Source organism: Sitodiplosis mosellana, unplaced genomic scaffold, assembly GCF_009176505.1.
Source record: "Sitodiplosis mosellana isolate CC-2019 unplaced genomic scaffold, AAFC_SMos_1.0 Smas_scaffold_5288, whole genome shotgun sequence".
NCBI lineage: Eukaryota > Metazoa > Arthropoda > Insecta > Diptera > Cecidomyiidae > Sitodiplosis > Sitodiplosis mosellana.
In genome coordinates, this window is record NW_022600530.1 from 1,324 (window position 1) to 20,623 (window position 19,300).

General features: G+C 34.9%; 1 protein-coding gene and 1 long non-coding RNA gene across 2 annotated transcripts; both read right to left on the reverse strand.

Annotated features, from left to right (window-relative positions):
* Positions 1-4,807: 4,807 nt before the first annotated feature.
* LOC129572627 (uncharacterized) lies at positions 4,808-9,717 on the reverse strand. The gene is made up of 4 exons (XM_055452631.1): positions 9,401-9,717; positions 8,559-9,340; positions 8,118-8,336; positions 4,808-5,286 (listed from the first exon to the last, which is right to left on the reverse strand). Exons 1-4 carry the CDS (start codon positions 9,715-9,717, stop codon positions 4,808-4,810), a joined length of 1,797 nt encoding a protein of 598 aa, XP_055308606.1.
* Positions 9,718-13,933: 4,216 nt separating this feature from the next.
* On the reverse strand, positions 13,934-16,405 carry LOC129572626 (uncharacterized). The gene is made up of 2 exons (XR_008688468.1): positions 15,971-16,405; positions 13,934-15,904 (listed from the first exon to the last, which is right to left on the reverse strand). It is a non-coding gene; the product is annotated as an uncharacterized LOC129572626 (long non-coding RNA).
* Between the last annotated feature and the right edge of the window lie 2,895 nt (positions 16,406-19,300).

Genomic DNA, 19,300 nt, shown 5'->3' on the forward strand with positions numbered 1-19,300 from the left:
ATTCTGCACCATACAGCGTTTCTTCGCCAGAGGTGGTTTATTTAGTATAAATAAAAATATTCTGGTATATTTACAATATATACAATATTAAATTAAATTCAATTTCTTCAAATTCGGTTTCTCTTAAAATATTCAGCTACTCTCTGTTTTACAGTACTTGTACTTGCATTGAAATCAATTAAATAAGTATCACAAATCGGAATCAAAGTAATATTACATTCATTTGGAAAATTTGGTGGCTTGATAGGAACGAAGTATTTATAAAATCCGTTGTATGTACTCAGCATATAATTTATAGTTTCAAACTTGGCATAATTATCACGATGCATCGGCAATAGTAGAAAATCTGAGTCTCTCGTCCAATGTCGCGGTGTTTTAAAATTAATTTTGCTCAAAATGTATTTCGATGACGTATGACCACCAATCACATTATGGACGAGTGATATTTGGGCTATTTTTCTTCGTTCTTCCAGCGTAATCATTTGTAATTCAAGCAGTCGGCATTCGTACGGTGGTTTCCTGAATCTTTGTGGCCATTTCATTTTGCGTAGAGCGAACAATAAAAATTGCTTCTGGATCGATTCAATTCGTGCAATCTTTTCAGCGGTGTATGGATTCCAAACTTGGGAAGCATATTCCACAATCGGCAATACAAATGTGGAAAACAATTTCTTTATGGTCCATGGATCATCAAATTCATATCCAAACCGTTTAACCCATGCTAAACGTGATTTCGCTTTGGCTGTAATGTACTCAATATGTGCGTTAAAATTCAATTTATGGTCAAGTATTACTCCTAGATCCTTTATCACGTGGACCCGATCAATTTTTTCGTTGCCAATGGAATATTCGAAGTTAAATTTTAAGATCGCGCGATGAAAAGACGCAAATTTGGTCTTGGATACATTCAACTTCAGCTGATTTCTTTTGAAGTATTCTACAAGCCTATTTAGGTCAGCTTGTAATTCCAGACAATCATCATAATGTTCGATGTGTTTCCACAGGCGAGTGTCATCAGCGAATGACTGAAGAATTGAGTTGCTGACGTGTTTTGGCAAATCAATGATGAATATTAGAAACAATGTAGCACCAATCGGGTATCCTTGTCCTGTTCCCGATGTAACATCAATGGGGCTCGACATGTCATTATTCAGTTTGACAATCTGTTGGCGACCATGCAAATACGATTCAATCCACTTGAGCAACTGTTGATTCAATCCCATAATATTCAATTTACGGATCAGTAAATCGACATTGACCGAATCGAAGGCCTTCGCAATATCCAAATAAATTGCATCAGTCTGTACTTTGTTTTCCATGCCCAAAATTGCACACGATACAAATTCAGCCAAATTTGTGGTTGTAGATTTTCCTTTCAAAAATCCGTGTTGACTCTCATCAATGATATGTTTCATGTGATAATTAAGGTGTTTAGCAACTATTGAATCAAGCAACTTTGGTATTACACACTGCAGGGCTACGCCACGATAGTTCTCAACTTTTTTCCTTACACCACTTTTGTGAACTGGTCTTACAAATGATTTTCTCCAAATCTGAGGGACAATACCAGTTTCCAACGATTGCTTTAGCATGTGTGTGATAGGTTTTAGTAGTGCTGGCATACACTTTTTGATGAGAATATTTGGTATTCCGTCAGGTCCTGACACCATGTTGCTTGGGAGATCATTTATCACGTTCATAACCAAATCCTCAGTGATGTCAATCATAGGAAAATTAGTACATAGATCTCTTAGTAGTGGTTCATCTTCAGAATAATCTCCAGCTAAGCTAATATCTGGTTCAGTATACGATTTTGCAAAATGTGTTGCAAAAAATTCAGCTATCTCACCACGGTTACCGCTCTCATTGTCTCCAAACATCATTACATTAGGAATGTCATCATGCCTTTTTTTGGAATTATTTACAAATTCGAAAAATCTCTGTCGGTCCTCGTTAATAAGTTGTTCCATTTCAAGTTTGTAATTTTTATAAGCCAAACGTGCGCTCTTTTTGTACTCTTTTCTTAGTTCGGAATGTTCTTCCTTTGCATGCTTTCTAGCTTCAACAGTACGCCTGGATCTCATGAATTTGTACTTTGTATTGAGTCTATTTTTCATGTTAACGAGGTCATGACTAAACCATTTCGGGTGACTCGAAATTTTTCTCGTCTTCACGTCGACATTCGATGATATCACTGAATCCAACAATTCATAAAAATTTGTGATTTCAGAGTTCAAGTCATCGCCCGAAAAAACGTGCATCCAGTCGACGTTATCAAGAATCTCATTTATATTATTGTAGTTGGCATTTGCAAAATCACGATAACTAAAATCAATAGTTGACTTGCCATTGTTAAATTCAACATCGCTAATGGTAATTGCATATGATCGATGATGTGACTCCTTTTTTAGTAGGTGATGGGTGTTTTCTGAGCAGCTCACGGTCTCTGTACAATTTGTCCACACCAAGTCTAACATCGCACCGTTTTTATTTCCAACTTTGTTTACTTGAACAAGTCCCATTTCATGCATGGAGTCCAAGACAGTGATTTCCTTTTCCAAGGATGCGTTCAGTGGGATGGCAACGTCACAATCTTCATTTTCATCTGTATACCATTCCAAGTTGGATAAATTAAAATCACCAGAAATTACCAAAATATCCTCGGACTTCAATTTTGCTGCTACCTCACGAATTGCATTCATATTCGCCTCATAAACTGCGACAGGAGAATCAGGACGTATGTACAATTCAATTAGAAAAACATTCCTGTCTTTCAATGGCAGGATAACGCAAACTTGTTCAGCGCCATACTGCTCACCTGTGCTGACGAGTTCAGATTTCATTGTCCTATCAACAGCAATCAGTACACCTCCACCCCTTGTTTTAATTTTCCTTTGTTTTGATTCAGTTTCAATCGATCGGTCACAGCGATACACATTAAAATTTGGAGGAAATACTTCTGAAGAATCAATTGTGCTGTCAAGGCGAGTCTCGCAAAGCATAAATATTGCAGAATCCGAAGCGATTATGTCAGCGTTAAATTCAGCAAGTCTGGATCTCACTCCATTGATGTTTTGCGTGTGTATATTTTTCTTCAGTTTATGTAAATGTGTGCGGTGAAATGAATTATTGTTCAAAAATGATGAGGCATGCCGTTCAAATGTGGTACTCCGTAAATTGGGTGTCGATATTGGTCGGAATGATAATTCTGCTGCGGATCGGTCCAATATTGCGGTAAAAAAGACGAAGACTGGTGATGTGGCCTGGCAATTTGACTGTTTTGTGCAAAATTGCCATATTGGATATTATCAGGAACACCGTATTGGTATCTACTATCGACTCGGTAGTTCAAATTCATGTTTTGGTCACTATTCTGAAAAAATTGATTGTTATTATAACCATTCGAGTAGCCAAAATTGTCATTACGTCTGATGTTATTGCGCCGTTCAACAAATCGGCTGTATCCACGACGTGATCGTTGGAAATTTTCATTCCAATTCCTGCGATTTGGTTGTGATCGATAATTGTTGATGGTTTTGCTTCTCCATGGCATTGAATTTGGCCTTTGACTGTGACCATTTTGGTTTGGACGTTGACGCCGATGTTTATTCTGACCAAAACGTTGACAATTTTGTCTGGCTTTCTCTTTCAGAAATGTTCTGACCGTATAATCAGGTGCCCATATTTCATTATTCAGGATTTGATTATATATCGATTGGTTCAGAGTAGAGATTTTGAACGCCAAATGCTGTCTCGGTTGTTTCTTCCGTTTTCCTTGGGGCAAAATATGAACTTGAAAACATTCATTATTTGTAAGACCAGTTTTTTCCAAAACCAATTCAACGATATCATCGGGTGTGGTACTCAATGGAAATTTTGATAAGTGGATCGAGTAAACAATTGCATCGGGTGAATGTGAAACCGTTTCACCGGTTTGGATTGATTCGACAATTGTTTCAATTTCACTTTGGATAGATATCGTTATCTTTTCACCAAGTTTCTTCATTGCATCTGCCAACATTTTCCGATCAGCATTAATTTGAGTGTCAGTGTCACCATTCTGTTTATTTTCTTCAATTTGTGTCGTTTGTTTTGCTTCCAATTGTTCAATGGCACTTTTGAGGTTATCCAATTGACCATTGAGGCTATTCAATTCAGCGGATAGGCGTGATATTTCATCTGTTTTGTTTCTGATCTCCGTTTTCAAGGTGCCATTCTGATTTTTCATCTCAACAAAATAATTCCTGCACGTTGCGCATGTAACTGTTATCGCTGATGATATGGAGAAGTATATTTTCAATCGTTGTATAATGTGCTTAGAATTTTCGGCTACCGGTTGTCCGCGATCATCGTACAGGTTGAATTTAGTGAATAGTCTCTTTGTGGCTTCACATTTACTGAGGCATTGAATGTAACACTTCTCATGGCAAGAAAAACATTGCAGATATTCACCATCAAAATCCGATCCCGTGCATTTACTGGCATCACAGTTATGTATTTCGGCAGACATGATTTCAACTCAGAAGGAAAAAAAAAAAGCATCAACAAAACAAAGCGGTGAATGTATAGTTGTATGTTTGTGTTTTTTTCACGATTGATTGTGACTTTCTTTTCAAAAAAATTCACTGAACTTCAATGTTTTCTTAGAAATTTTCATCCAATTTTTCTATTTCAATCAAGAAATTTCAGAAAACTTATCGAGAAAAACACAAAAAATATTTGAATTTAATTTAATAATGCGGAGCAATGAAAATGTACTTGTTATGACTTTGACAGCTAACGTCATATCCATCAAATTATACTATATTTATATTATATTATCCATCACGTTATAAGGTATCATATTTTCTTCATCCTCTTCTTCAATTTTATTTAACGTGGGACCAATCGGATTTGTTCTTCCAATGTTTTTTGAAACTGCTCCAGTACTTGGATTTACAACTCTAGTGTTCAAATTATTTGAGCTTTCGTTATCAATAAATGTCAAATCTTCATTATTTTTGCGTTTTTTATTATTAGATGCAATCATGGTAGGATCATCTTGATGAATACTAGAAATTTCATGATAACCTTGACTTGCTCGTATAGCATCAAAGAATTTTTCCCTTTCTCTTTTATCCATCTCAAATCTTTTCTTTCTTTCGTCTTCTGTTTCATTCGGCATTGGAAATTGAAAATTGTCTGATTTTGGTTTTTCGGCCATAATAGTAGATGAAAGCGGATTTGGAACTGACTGAGTACTTATGACATTAGTGGCTGTATTGGATGTTGAAATAACATCCGTTACTACAATTGTTTCAGAATTGGATATGTTCATTGTATTTGGAGTTTGATCTTTTTTTACTGGAGAGTGTCCACCAAAATTCATTTTATTTTGTAGTGAGATTGTAATTTCTTGCTCTGTTTTTCTTTTATCATTCAGTTTAATGAGATGTATTTCAGAGTCAATTTCAGTAAGTCGTTTTTGAATTCTATCGATCTCAGTTATTTGTAAACTAGTGTCGGTGGTCTTTGCAATAGTTTCGCTAACTAATTTATCATTCAATTCTTTCTTCTCTGCTAATAAGTCACTGAGATGTTTTTCTCCTTTCTGAACTGTTTTCCGTTCTCTCTGTTCTCCTATCGCTTCTTCTATTGACTTTAATTTTTCTTCTAAACCTGAGATCTCCAATTGTAAACCCCTCCTAGGAGTATTTTCTCCCTGATTTTGCAATGATTCTTTCAAACGATCTATTTTCTTTTCTAACTTTTGTTTTTCTGAATTAAGTTCGTATATCGTTTTCGCCCTATCTCTCTTTTTCGACATTAGATCGAGACAAAACTAACTAAACTTTTCTTCATAAGCACATTCAAAACTATCAACCCTAGAGCACAGAAAACGAATAATCAAATGATTCGCTTCTCTATTTGCACAAGAAATGATTGAAATTTTACTCACTTTGAAATATTAGTCTGCGTTAGTATAATGAGAAAAAAAAAGGTTGTTAATATGATGACGTCTGGTCCCAACTCGTAGTTATGATGATAAAACTAGGTGAAATTGAAGATCACTGCCGATGTGTTGTCCTCTCGATTTATTCTTCTATTAATGTATACAGTCCCGATATCAGCAAATACAGTCCAAAGAATGACAGTATAATCATCAAAGAAAAACAAAACTCAAAATCTAAAATAATATTGGTTCTGTATCTCGTCCAAAGCAGCATCGATTATCAAAAATGTTCGACAATGTAATATTGTATTAAAGTCAATTTTGTTCACTTCACAATTTTAATCAAAAAAGCGTTGAAAAATTATTGAAAATTATGGATATTCTCTTTGAAACTCGTTCAAAACTGCAGAAAAATCGTCAAAATTCTCGTTGAAAATTCGTTGAATATTGTTGAAAAATCGTTGAAATTTTTCCCGGAAAACTATTGTAACTGTTATTTTATATTCGTCAAAAATTGTCAAAAAATATTTATTAATTCTGTAATATGTCTTTGATGAATCAGTTGAATTTGTAAAAAATCGTCGAAATATGTTATATTGTCCAAAGTCCATTCCTTTTTTCGGAGAATTTTAGTCACAAATCACCATGGATTTTTATTTTTATTCACGAAATGTTCAAGTTTAAAAACCAAATTCAATTGTTTCAATTTTCTCAGAAAAACTTCAAAAATACACTTGAATTTAATTTTCGATTGAAAATTTTCAAAGTTCTTTTTTGTAGGAAAATCAATTTTATTTTTCACTCGAATAATTCTAAGTGTTTATAAACTTCACTTTTTCTCGATCAAATTTTTCTAAGTCCGAATTGGAAACAAAATTTTTATCGAAAATTCTCTAAGTCCAAACTTCTATTTTTTAACTCACTGAATTTTTCTAAGTCCAAATGAAAACCATATTTTTTCGATCAAAAATATTCCAAGTCCGAAAAAGTGGATTTATTTTTTTTTTCCAAAAAACTGTGCGAAAGTCCGAAAAAACATTTATTTTCACGAAAATTATTCCAAGTCCAAAGAATAATATTTTTTTTTCTGATGGAAAATCGTCTAAGTTCTCAAAATATTATTTATTTTCGTTGAAAATATTCTAAGTTCTCAAATTGAAATTTTTTCCTCGATGAAAATTTTCTAAGTCCTCAGAAAAATAATTATTTTTGTCGAAAAATATTCTAAGTTCTTTTTTCCGAATATTTTCCCGATCAAATTTTTCTAAGTCCACGAAAAACACAATTGTTCACTCAATTTTTTGTCTAAGTTCTCGAAAATCACACTTTTTTAATCAAAATTTTTCTAAGTTCTCAGAAAAATCTATTTATTTTTTAATTCGCAGCGCCAAAATGTAGGGGTGTGGACTTTGGAAACTAATTTGGTTATTAATAAAACACTCAGGATTTCACTTTTACAATTTTCTTCGTTTATTCCATGGTAGATTTAAAATAAACTCTCGTTAGTCCTAAGGTTCCATTCTCTTTATATACTATTTCTAGCGCCCCACTCTCAATCATTAAAATTATGCATTCTTCGGTCTCAACGAATTCATGGTCATGGTTGATTTCACTCTCGATCGATCTCTCGCTGGTGCAACATGCATGATTTTGTACTGTAGACGCAGCTCTCGGCCGCTAACGCAGTGAAACGTCAGATCGTTCAAACATTACGTTCCCCTCTCTTGTGCACGCATTCCGTTCGCCCCGTTACGCATGAGCGCACTCTATGTTTGGTTCTCAACGAAACCACACGCGTTTGATATTTAGACCGCTGTTCGTCGATACAATCGAGAATTAAACTGAGTAATCGAATTCTCGTCGCGCTTGGAAGCGTTCGATGCTTGTTCGTTAACTGTGCACTAGAATACAATTCCAATGTCACGCATGCGCAGATCTCTGATGTTTTAGAATACATTCAGGCTATATGAAATATTACAAAGAGAATAGTGCTAGACTAACTCACGGCTACAACTATAAGATTTTCGTAGCTCGTTAGCTATTGATGTTTGATATAGCTTTCTATGTTGAACGGTGAATGTAAAGCCGAACCGTTCACAAGCAAACGACTGAAGTATTGAGTTTCATATGTGTTTAGGTAAATCAATGATGAACAACAGAAACAATGTAGCACCAATCGGGTAACCCTGACCAGTTCCCGATGTAACTTCAATAGGGCTCGACATGTCATTATTCAATTTGACAATCTGTTGGCGACCATACAAATACGATTTGATCCACTTGAGTAATTGTTGATTCAGTCCCATAATATCTAATTTGCGTATTAGTAAATCAATGTTGACCGAGTCAAAGGCCTTCGCAATATCCAAGTAAATTGCATCGGTTTGTATTTGGTTTTTCATTCCTAAAATTGCACACGATGTAAATTCAGCCAAATTTGTAGTTGTAGATTTTCCCTTCACAAATCCATGTTGACTGTTATCAATAATATTCTTCATGTGATAATTAAGGTGTTTAGCAACGATGGAATCAAGCAACTTCGGTATTACACACTGCAGGGCTACACCACGATAGTTTTCAACTTTAGCTTTAACACCGCTTTTGTGCACCGGTCTAACGAATGAACTTTTCCAAATTTCAGGCACAAATCCAGTGTCTAATGATTTCTTCAGCATGTGTGTTATTGGCTTCAACAATGCTGTAGTACATTCTTTGACAAAAATATTTGGTATTCCATCAGGTCCAGATACCATGTTGTTTGGAAGGTTATTTATCGAATCCATAACCAACTCCTCAGTAATGTTGATAGTTGGAAAAATAGCATACAGATCCTTTAGCAATGGTTCATCTTCAGAATAATTCTCATTTTTGGTATAATCCGGTTCAGTGTACGCTTTGGCAAAATGTGTTGCGAAAAATTGTGCTATCTCACCTCGGTTACTACTTTTCTTATCTCCAAGAACCATTTCATTCGGAAGATCATCATTCGTCTTTTTGGAACCATTCACGAATTCGAAAAACATCTGTGGATCTTCGTTGATAAGATTTTCCATTTCAATTTTGTAGTTTCTATATGCCAAACGTGCGCTCTTTTTGTATTCTCTTCTCAATGTGGAGTGTTCTTTTTTGGCGTAGTTTTTTTCTTCAATGGTATGTCTGGATGCTATGTATTTGTACTGATTATTGACTCTATTCTTCAAATTGATAAGGTCATTATTAAACCATTTTGGGTGACTTGAAAGCTTCTTCGTTTTCATCACAACATTCGATGAAATTACTGAATCAATCAGTTCGTAGAACTTTGTGATATGCGAGTCCAAATCATCACCGGAAAACATTTCCATCCAATCGACGTCATTCAGCGACTCATTTATGGTATCGTAATCGGCATTCGTAAAATCTCGGTAACTATAATTCGAAGTTGGTTTAAATTGGTTACAATCAAAATTACCAATATTTATCTCATACGATATGTGATGTGACTCCTGGTTCAGTAGGTGATAATCATTTTTGGAACAATTGACGAAATCGGTGCTGTTAGTCCAAACTAATTCAAGCATAGCTCCATTCAAGTTGCCATTTTTGTTGATTTGCACAAGGCCCAGATCATGACAGGTGTCCAAAACGACCATTTCTTTTTCAGATGAAGCACTTATTGGAATGGCTATGTCAGCATCTTCAGCATCATCAGTATACCAATCCAATCGTGACAAATTAAAATCCCCAGATACTATTAAAATATCTTCGTTCTTCATCATTGCAGCTATTTCCTTCAACGACTCCATATTTGCCTTATATACAGCGACAGGCGAATCAGGCCTAATGTATAATTCAACTAGAAATATGTTTCGATCTTTCAAAGGTAACATCACACATATTTGCTCAGCTCCAAATTGCTCACCTGTGCTAACAAATTGCGATTTCAATGCACTTTCAACGGCTATTAAAACACCTCCACCTCGTGTTTTGACTTTAGTTTGTTTTGATTCGGTGTCATCCGAACGATCGCAACGATATACAACAAAATTCGGTGGAAAAACCTCTGCAGAATCAACTGTGCCGTCAAGGCGGGTCTCACAAAGCATAAATATCGCTGAATCAGAGGCTAAGACTTCAGCATTGAATTCGGGTAGCCTTGTTTTTAGCCCATTTACATTTTGTGTGTGTGGTTGATTAGTTCGGTGAAAGTGATGGTGCCGTTGGTTTCGTTCAAGATTCGGATTCCTGTTTGATCGACCGTGTAAGTTCTTCCGATTATCATTGTTTACTCGTGACTTCACTCGATCACCTTTTCGTTTCGTGCGATTCAGAACTTTTTTTTTGAAGAGACGAACTCTGTAGTCAGCAGGCCATATCTCAGCGTTCAATAACATATAAAAAACATATCTTTAAGTTATACGTTTATCCTGTAGCGCTTTTATCAATGATAATATATCATTCAATTAGCCAGAAATTAATTCAATATATTTGAATCACTCAGAAATCGTCTCCCCAACCATTTTTGGAGAAAATTTACGAATTCTGAAAACCTCTTTTAGACATCCCTTTGGTACCCCACTGCGTTTTCGAAAAAACAATAGCTCGTCACTGTGATGTCGAAAATACATATACATCTCGTATGCATTACAGGTGGGCCAATTCGCGAGTATATACTCTCATACTCACTCATTTTGAAAATGAGTATGTCTCGACATACTTTCATACTCATAGATACTCTTTGAGTATGAGAGTATATACTCAGAGTATATACTCTTTGATTTTGCGAGCGGCTTCAAAACAGCTTGTAATACGAGTAAAAATTGCACATAATGAGTGTGAGCGAAACAGCATAAGATTTCGGCGCTCGATCGTCTTCCATATAGGCCAATTCAATTGAATATAATATTATTAAATATTTACGCATGGAAATATCTCGAAAACGGCTGGGTAAATCGGCAAAACGGACCGTGATGTCACTTCCAAAGGGAGTGTTAACACCCGGCTGGTTTGATGGCCTAGAATACAAATCCGGCGAAATTTCAGCTGATCCATGGATTCTCAGGATTTGACCAGGTTCCAGTGCTTCCATTTTTATGAGCATCTGTAAAGTCATATTCCCTATGTTTTGTATGGAATTTTACAGGTCAAATCCTGAGAATCCATCGATCAGCTGAAATTCCACCGGATTTGTATTCTAGGTCGTTAAACCAGCCGGGTGTTAATACTCCTTTGGGGAGTGACACCACGGTCCGTTTTGCCGGTTTACCCAGCCGTTTTCGAGATATTTCCATGCGTAAATATTTAATAATATTATATTCAATTGAATTGGCCTATATGGAAGACAATCGAGCGCCGAAATCTTATGCTGTTTCGCTCACACTCATTATGTGTAATTTTTACTCGTATTACAAGCTGTTTTGAAGCCGCTCGCAAAATCAAAGAGTATATACTCTGAGTATATACTCTCATACTCAAAGAGTATCTATGAGTATGAGAGTATGTCGAGACATACTCATTTTCCGTTTGTATGGGAGTAGGAGTATAAATTATACTCTCTTACTCCGCTCACCTGTAGTATGCATAGTATCCATTGCAAAACATTCGAACTCTGCTATGATGCGTGACTCAAACGTATTGTACGGTTCATGATAAAACCTTTCAAATTCATTTATTTATTAATTCGCAATTTTGCTCGCGAGAAATAAATTTTATAACACAAAAACTATATATTTAAAATCTACAGGCTCTACCGATTCAGAATGTGTATGTTGGTTTCGACTTTTCAACATGGTGAAATGGCCTAGTGCATACCATCAGGACCCGTACCTTTCTTGGTGTTCACGGCTTGTAGCTCTTCAAGCACAAAATTTATGTCGAGCTGGGATTCCTCAGTTTGCTGTGACTCATATGTAGGCGATTGTTGAACGCCTTGAGTCGTTGAGTCATCGTAGTTGCTACTGAAGAAGTTCGCAAACAGGTTGGCCTGTTCGGTTTCGTTTGCTGTGCGCACATCACAAAATTGCATGACTTTTGGTTTGTTGTCAGTATTCTTTTTTGAATTGACATATTGCCAAAATCGAGATTGATGCATCGAGATGCATCATGCTTGAGCGAGGATTTTCTGGCAAAACTCTGTTTTTCGAGATATAGCCATTAGAAGTTGGAAATAATATGAAAAATCGACAAAAATCAACTAAAACTCATTTTTGTTGGCGGGAAAAATCATAACCAAAGTGTTTTTGCGTTCAGATGGATAAAATTCTTCCGGAAGCAAGCCCTTCCCAAGTCTTCTTATACCACGCAATCAACTAAAAACACAAAGAAGTACTTTTCATGAAAAAATCAAAATCAAAACAATTCATCACACAGTTCTACCGATGTTTTTTTTTCTTGGTTGGATTTTTTTGAAATATTTGAAATAATTTAAGCGTAATATTCCCCTAGCCTACGCGCTGATTTTGCTTTATTCAAAAAGGCGACAATGCTGGTTTTTAACTACAACATGTGATGTTTCATTTTCTTTGGCTCAATACATACCACTTTGTGTTTGTTTAGTGTTAGTTGGTTTTGTTGAAAAAAAAAACGTAAAGTTAACTAAAACTTATCTCAGAAATGCAATAGGTCAAGACAGGCTCAATCATCTGGCAATCATATCAATAGAAAGCGATGTGGCAAATTCGATTCAATATGACGACGTGATTGAAGAATTTGCCAATTCAAAAGCGAGAAGAAAGACATTTCTTTAGGTCATTTTATTGTATCATTTTTTTGTTCCTTTCCAAATAAACTTGGATTAAATGTATCATTTTTGAGTTTTTTTCACACACTTTTAAAAATTCCAGTTTGAAAGGGCGCCAACGGATTTTGAACCAGGGCGCCAGCGAAGCTAGAAATGGCGCTGATGTTCTGTCTTGAAAATCGGGCCGAACCCCATTTTGAATTATGGGGGTTCAAATGTGTTTTGCCAAACAATGTCAAGGGTCATAATTTGACCAAAAGTGCACATATGGACATTCTGAGAGTTGCAATGGGCGGCACCAATTAAGCACTAAATATTGGAACCAATTTTGGAGTCTTTTAACCCACTTTTGGGGAAGTTGAAATTTTCACCCCCAAATTAATAATTGCCCCGACGCTATGCCTTCTTACGTCAACGCCAACTGGTGCAAGAACAAGTACTACAAGCACAACGTACGTCACATTCAAAGACTTGTATACAAATATATACATGTGTCAATTGCTTATTGAGCGGTTTTCTGTTCTCAAGAAATATTTTGAGTTTATTTTTATTAAAAAGCGCGAAAAAAAAATTTTCAATGCAAGAATTTAATCTTGTTATTTTAAAACGTAAAATTAAACATTTTTTCTCGTGTTTTTGCGTGTTTTTGTCAACACAAGAGTAACTAAAGAATTGCGAACAAATGTCAGTTCATTTGTTGACGTTCCACGTTCCGATTGTTTCAATGACAACATGAAGTGACATTTGTCGCAGTTATTCATGTTGATGAAAACACGTGAAAACACAAAAATTTCATTTAATTTTATATTTTCTAAAATATTAGAATATTGTTTTTTATTGAAACATGTTTTTTTGAGTTTTTCTCTTCAAGTGATTGCTATATTTATACAAACGTGGTATTTCATTGTGTGGTTTGTGTTTGTTTTGGTTTGTTTATTGGTTGATTCATGTCGACACAATGATTCTAATAGTGATATGCTGTGCAATTGAGGCTTGAAATATTTTTTTTTCTCTTTTGGAAAAAATATCAATGGAATAAGAGAGATATCAGTGTAATGCGAGCAGATTTTTATGTTTTTATGTGAAAGAACTACTATTCAAAACAGTCAATAATAACAGTATACCCAACGTGTAAGCGTCTGAATACTATTGGTATACAACGGTTCTATTACATGTTCTTGCACCAGTTGGCGCTTCTGGGCTCATTTATATGAAAACTGTCAAGAAGGCGCAGTGTCGAATTGCCCATAACTTGAAAACATGAAAAGAAAAAATAGGTGATATATATTATTATTATTATTATTATTGTTCTGCACCATACAGCGTTTCTTCGCCAGAGGTGGTTTATTTAGCATAAATAAATGTTGTTATATTTACAATATTTACAATGGGATAATTCATTCTATTTGACTTTACTCTCTCCAAATTCTGTTTCGCTTAAAATAGTTAGCTACTCTCTGTTTTACAGTATTTGTACTTGTGTTAAAATCAATTAAATAAGTATCACAATTCGGAATAGTAGTAATATTACATTCATCTGGTAAATTAGGCGGCTTGATAGGAACAAAGTATTTGTAAAATTCATTGTTTGTACTCAACATATAATTAATAGGTTCAAACTTAGAATAGCAATTTTGATGCGTCGGTAATGGGAGGAAATCTGAGTTTCTTGTCCAATGTCGCGGTGTTTTAAAACTTATTTTGCTCAAAATGTATTTCGATGAAGTATTTCCACATATCACATTATGGACAAGTGATATTTGTGCTATCTTTCTCCGCTCTTTCAGCGTAATAATTCAAGCAGTCGGAATTCGTACGGTAAATAAGTAGGTGTTTGATTGTTCAAAGACTCGCATTATTTTTACAAAACAATGGCAGTTTGCTTTGATCGAAACCCAACAAAATGGCTTTCTGAGAGATTTGTCACACAAAAGTGTAATTTTCGGGAAACATTTTAAAAAATGTCGATTTCGGACGAAATTTATGCTAAAGTAGGTGTTCGGTTGACTCCCATTATTTTTGCAAAAAAACATAAGTTTGCCTGGACCAAAACCCTGCAAAATGCTTTTTTCGGGTACTTCCCATACAAAAGTGTAATTTTTCTAGGTTTTTGAGGTCCTCAGTCGGAGGCGTATGGAACGAAATTGGTAAGTCAGAGTGGGCTCAAAACCAATCCGAAGCTTGGACTTGACATGCCAAAACTTCTGGCTTTTACAGATCTCAATTACAGTACGCCCCCGCAAATTAGAAATGAAATGTCCCGAGACCATTTCCAATTTGCGGAGTTTTCTAATATCTCAGGTTTTTTCAATTTCATCCAAAAACGGTGTATCAAATGATAAACTGATAGGGGGAATGATTTGCTTAATTGAAAACGATATATTGAACACTGTTCAATCAAGTATTGTATGTATATAAGCAGTTATTTTAGTGATTATAAATATATAGTAAGTCTGTTAGTTTATTTTACTGGATAAACTACTCCTGGGAACAAACCGAAATAAATGATGACCGGCTTTTCTTATTATATCATGCGATAGTAAACAGAAAACGTTAGCATTCTATATACAATTTCGTATATGCAAATTCTCTGATGGAACAAATCGGTTTCGATTTGTTAATGATTGATGATTGACGCAGACAATATGGAACAGAATACTTCGTGACTGAATTTTTAACTTCATGGTAAACGTCGAAAATCTCAGCTGATCTGCTAATATAGTTATTCAATGAAATGAAAAAGACTTTCATTACGTTTTTTCATTAAAAATGAAGTAAATTTCCATTTGTCTTGAATGGAATGATTCGGAAACCCCGTGAATTAGAAATGAACCCCGGAAATTAGAAATTTTCCATACAAATTTTCAAACCTGAAATTCATTTCTAATTTCTGAGGTTTTCTAATTTTCGGGTTTCTAATTTGCGGGGGCGTACTGTATCTTTTAAATTTTTCGAGATATTCGGCGAACCAAAAACGCGAACGACGCCATACGCACATCGCAATTTTAAGCATTTTTCATAGTAAACAACTGTTGACTAATTTGACATTGATTTTGACATTTCGTTCGTAGTACACTTGCTTACATCAGTTGGCTACAACGATGAAAAGGCACAGCGTTGTAGAAATTTGACCGAATTTGTCCGATGGAGTTCTTCCATCCGTTCGAACTCCTAACCCAATTTTCGGACGTTCGGTCCGAACAGTCCAAAGCTTTTCCACCTGATGGATTGAAAAAATTGTTTTTCATTTTTATCTAAAAAAAATTATATAAATTTAAGTTCATCCCCTCTTCTCTCGCTCCAGTATGTTTACATCCAACCTGTTGTGATGAAATGTTGTAGTCGAAAGCTAAAAAATGTTTTTACATTTCTACGGCAAAGGTTTATTAGGACATTTAAGGTCGTTCAAAAATATAGTAAATATTGTATATCTTTTATGGTATACATTTTTGCGCGGTGGAAGGGATACGACTTGAAAATAATTGTGAAGTACTTTTTATTCAGGTACTATAATACGATTTAACCGGCACAACAATAATGACATGGATTTGATATTGCACTTCAAGTGAAATTCACGAAGACCGATATTGCAAGAGGATTTTAAAACAATGGATTCTCAAGTAAATATTTCCAAACTTCTTATGGTTCAACGACCACAGAGATAAAAATATGGGAAAAAATAAAATAAACCTTCATTGAAGACAAACGAAAATGATAAGAAAAGTAGGAAAAATGCACAACATAGTCTTTGCCCGTATTCATGTTCATGTCGACGTTCGCTTGCATGCGCATACGCATGCATGTATCAATATAACCGTAGATTTCTCTCCTCACTCTCACCTTGCCTGCTTCAGTATGTAGTCTTTTCAAGCGAAAACATATAAAAAAATGAATATCATGGTCGCTTAGGTGAGAATATTTGGAAAATCAACTATTTCACTAATATCGTTTTTGCTTGAATCGATAAATAAAAACCAAAACCTTATTAATCGAAAAGTATAGAACATAATGTTTCAATTGGGTACATAGAATGACAGTTAATCTCACTTTTTCTTCAATTCAAGTGAACATGCACTAACACATTGCTCCAACATTTTCATGTTTCTGTCAAACACTCTTAGTTTAATTTATACTACGAAATGTAAGACACATAAAACAAAAAGGTGGTTGATTTCGAAAAAACATCAGGGATCCAGCCAAGTATTATAGAAACTTCATTATTAGGAGAAAAAATGAATGTAAAGCCACATTTTTTCTCTCTTACACATCTATCAAGTTTTTTTTCCGGTCAACACGTTCTATTTTCTGTTAATAACGTGAATATCAGTTGACTGATGAAAACATTTATTTGTAATCATATCAATCGTTTCAGCCGAAAGAGAATGTTAGATTTGTTCTAAAAGAAGCATCACAATGAGAGTTCTTGTGCTCTTATATCTTTCGGGATGAAATGAATCCAATTGAAACAATAAACTAGCGCTGAGAACCAACATATCAAAACAACGATTGAATGAAAAATCCAGCTGTTTCAATCATCAGTTAATATCAGTTATAATTAAATATTAAAATGAAATTCGTATTGAAACGACAAGTATAAGTGCGCATAGTGAAGTTCAAATGATGCCGCATTTTCACTGCCAATATCTTACTATATTCAAATATAAAAAAGGCGTATTACTGTATAAATATAAATAACTTACCGGTATATGTGAATGTTGTATTCATTCTTTCAAAAGTACGTGACCCGCGTGTGCGCAAATTCTCAGACATATCTATGTACCATATTCCATCCCAATTCTGCTATTTACCTATATGTTCGTAATTATCTATCGTAAAAAAACATATTCATAGAAAAATTTTCCCATATCATATTATATAAAATAAAAAAATCATGAAAAAGAAAAATAAGTAGAAGATAGTGTAGTCTGTATATGCGTAGTGAATATGGTGAAGTTCATCGTCTTCTATTGAATATAGTGCTACATATCGATATCCATAGTTTGAAAATCAATCATGGCTTTCAATGGAAGTAGCGGAAGTGGAAATGCAACGAACACTGGTGGTAGTAATGGCAATGGCGGAAATCAAGATGGTCCTTTGAACAAACGTCTATGTACTGGTAAAGAAAACAACGAAGCTGGTGTAAACAGTAATAGGGTGAGTATATGATCCATTTTATACATCAAAAAATCACTTTGAAAAAACTTTAAAAATAAAGCTTCTTACCGATGTAAGACGAATTTTTCTTTCAGAATTTGATGAAACTTTGGATCTACATGTTTCAGGCCAAAAGAAACAAATTTTTTTTTTTGTGAGACTCGATTTCGGGCCTGACCAGCCCGAAAATTTTTTTGTTCCTTTTGGTCTGAAACATGTAGAACCAAAGTTTCATCAAATTCTGAAAGAAAAATATGTTTTGCCCGAAAAAGTCCCGTTGCGACCTCTGCTCTTCACAATTTAGTTATGTTGGACCAATTTTTACTTCATAACTATATCTGTTTTAGTTTTAGGTAAAGCTGTCAACGGACAGAAGGTTGTCCGTCCGAAAAAATGAAAATTTGTTCGTCCGAACTCGGACAAACGGACATGGAGTGAATTTTGTCCGAACCTTTCGGACACGCTTTTTTGTCCGGACATTCGGACAGTCCGAATGTCCGGACACGTTTTCGGACGGACGGACAATTTTTTCCGAAACTTGTCCGAAAATTTCAATGAAACTTGTTAGGAACCACTAGAAATGCACTAGAAACATTTTTATAGTTTTAGTACAATTTTGTACACTCTAGTATGGATTAGTACATTTTAGTACTGTGCGCTGCACAGATCTGAGAAGTACTGAAATTTTACTTCAGTAACCAGTGTCTTATTTGAAACAGCTGAGGATTTATATTATTATTATTATTATTATTCTGCACCATACAGCGTTTCTTCGCCAGAGGTGGTTTATTTTATAGTTGAGACTAATAAATAGTGACTAATAAGATACTTACTACTTATTACTAGTAACTTCTAATAAGTAGTAATAAGATGCAATCTTATTACTCTAGTAATATAACTAGTGAGTATAGTTATTAGAATGTTATTGGTCGAACGAGTACTAAGATGCATGGTATCTTATTAGTATAGTTATCAGATGAAATATATTTGAGTAATGAGATGGTGATGTTATTAGTCTGGAACCAAATTTTTCCCATTGATAACAAACTGATAAGGAGTGCGAATTTCGATGTGGCGATAATATCAATGGATTGAGCACACAAAATACTGCATGAGAATCGAAAAAAAAATTAAACTTTTTTTTTTTTCGATTTTTGGCTGTATTGCGACCGTCTACATGGGAAGTTTGTATGAAACTCTCGGAGCGCCGCTGCTTTTGCATTGGCTTCTATGGCCAAATGTACACATTGAAATATCTCGAAAACGGCTGGGTAAATCGGCAAAACGGACCGTGATGTCACTCCCAAAAGGAGTGTAAACACCCAGCTGGTTTGATGGCCTAGAATACAAATCCGGTGGAATTTCAGCGACGCTATGCCTTCTTACGTCAACGCCAACTGGTGCAAGAACAAATACTACAAGCACAACGTACGTCAAATTCAAAAGCTTGTATACAAATATATACATGTGTCAATTGCTTATTGAGCGGTTTT

What these genes read in the sequence shown, in the direction of transcription:
- LOC129572627 (XM_055452631.1), bottom strand. Translation starts at nt 9,717, where the DNA reads ATGGAGTCGTTGAAGGAAATAGCTGCAATGATGAAGAACGAAGATATT. An exon ending in TGTGCCTGAAATTTGGAAAA is followed by an intron (nt 8,337 to 8,558) that starts GTTCATTCGTTA and finishes GTGCAATTTTAG; the next exon opens with GAATGAAAAACCAAATACAA. An exon ending in TACATCGGGAACTGGTCAGG is followed by an intron (nt 5,287 to 8,117) that starts GTTACCCGATTG and finishes AAACAATTGTAG; the next exon opens with TAACGGATGTTATTTCAACA.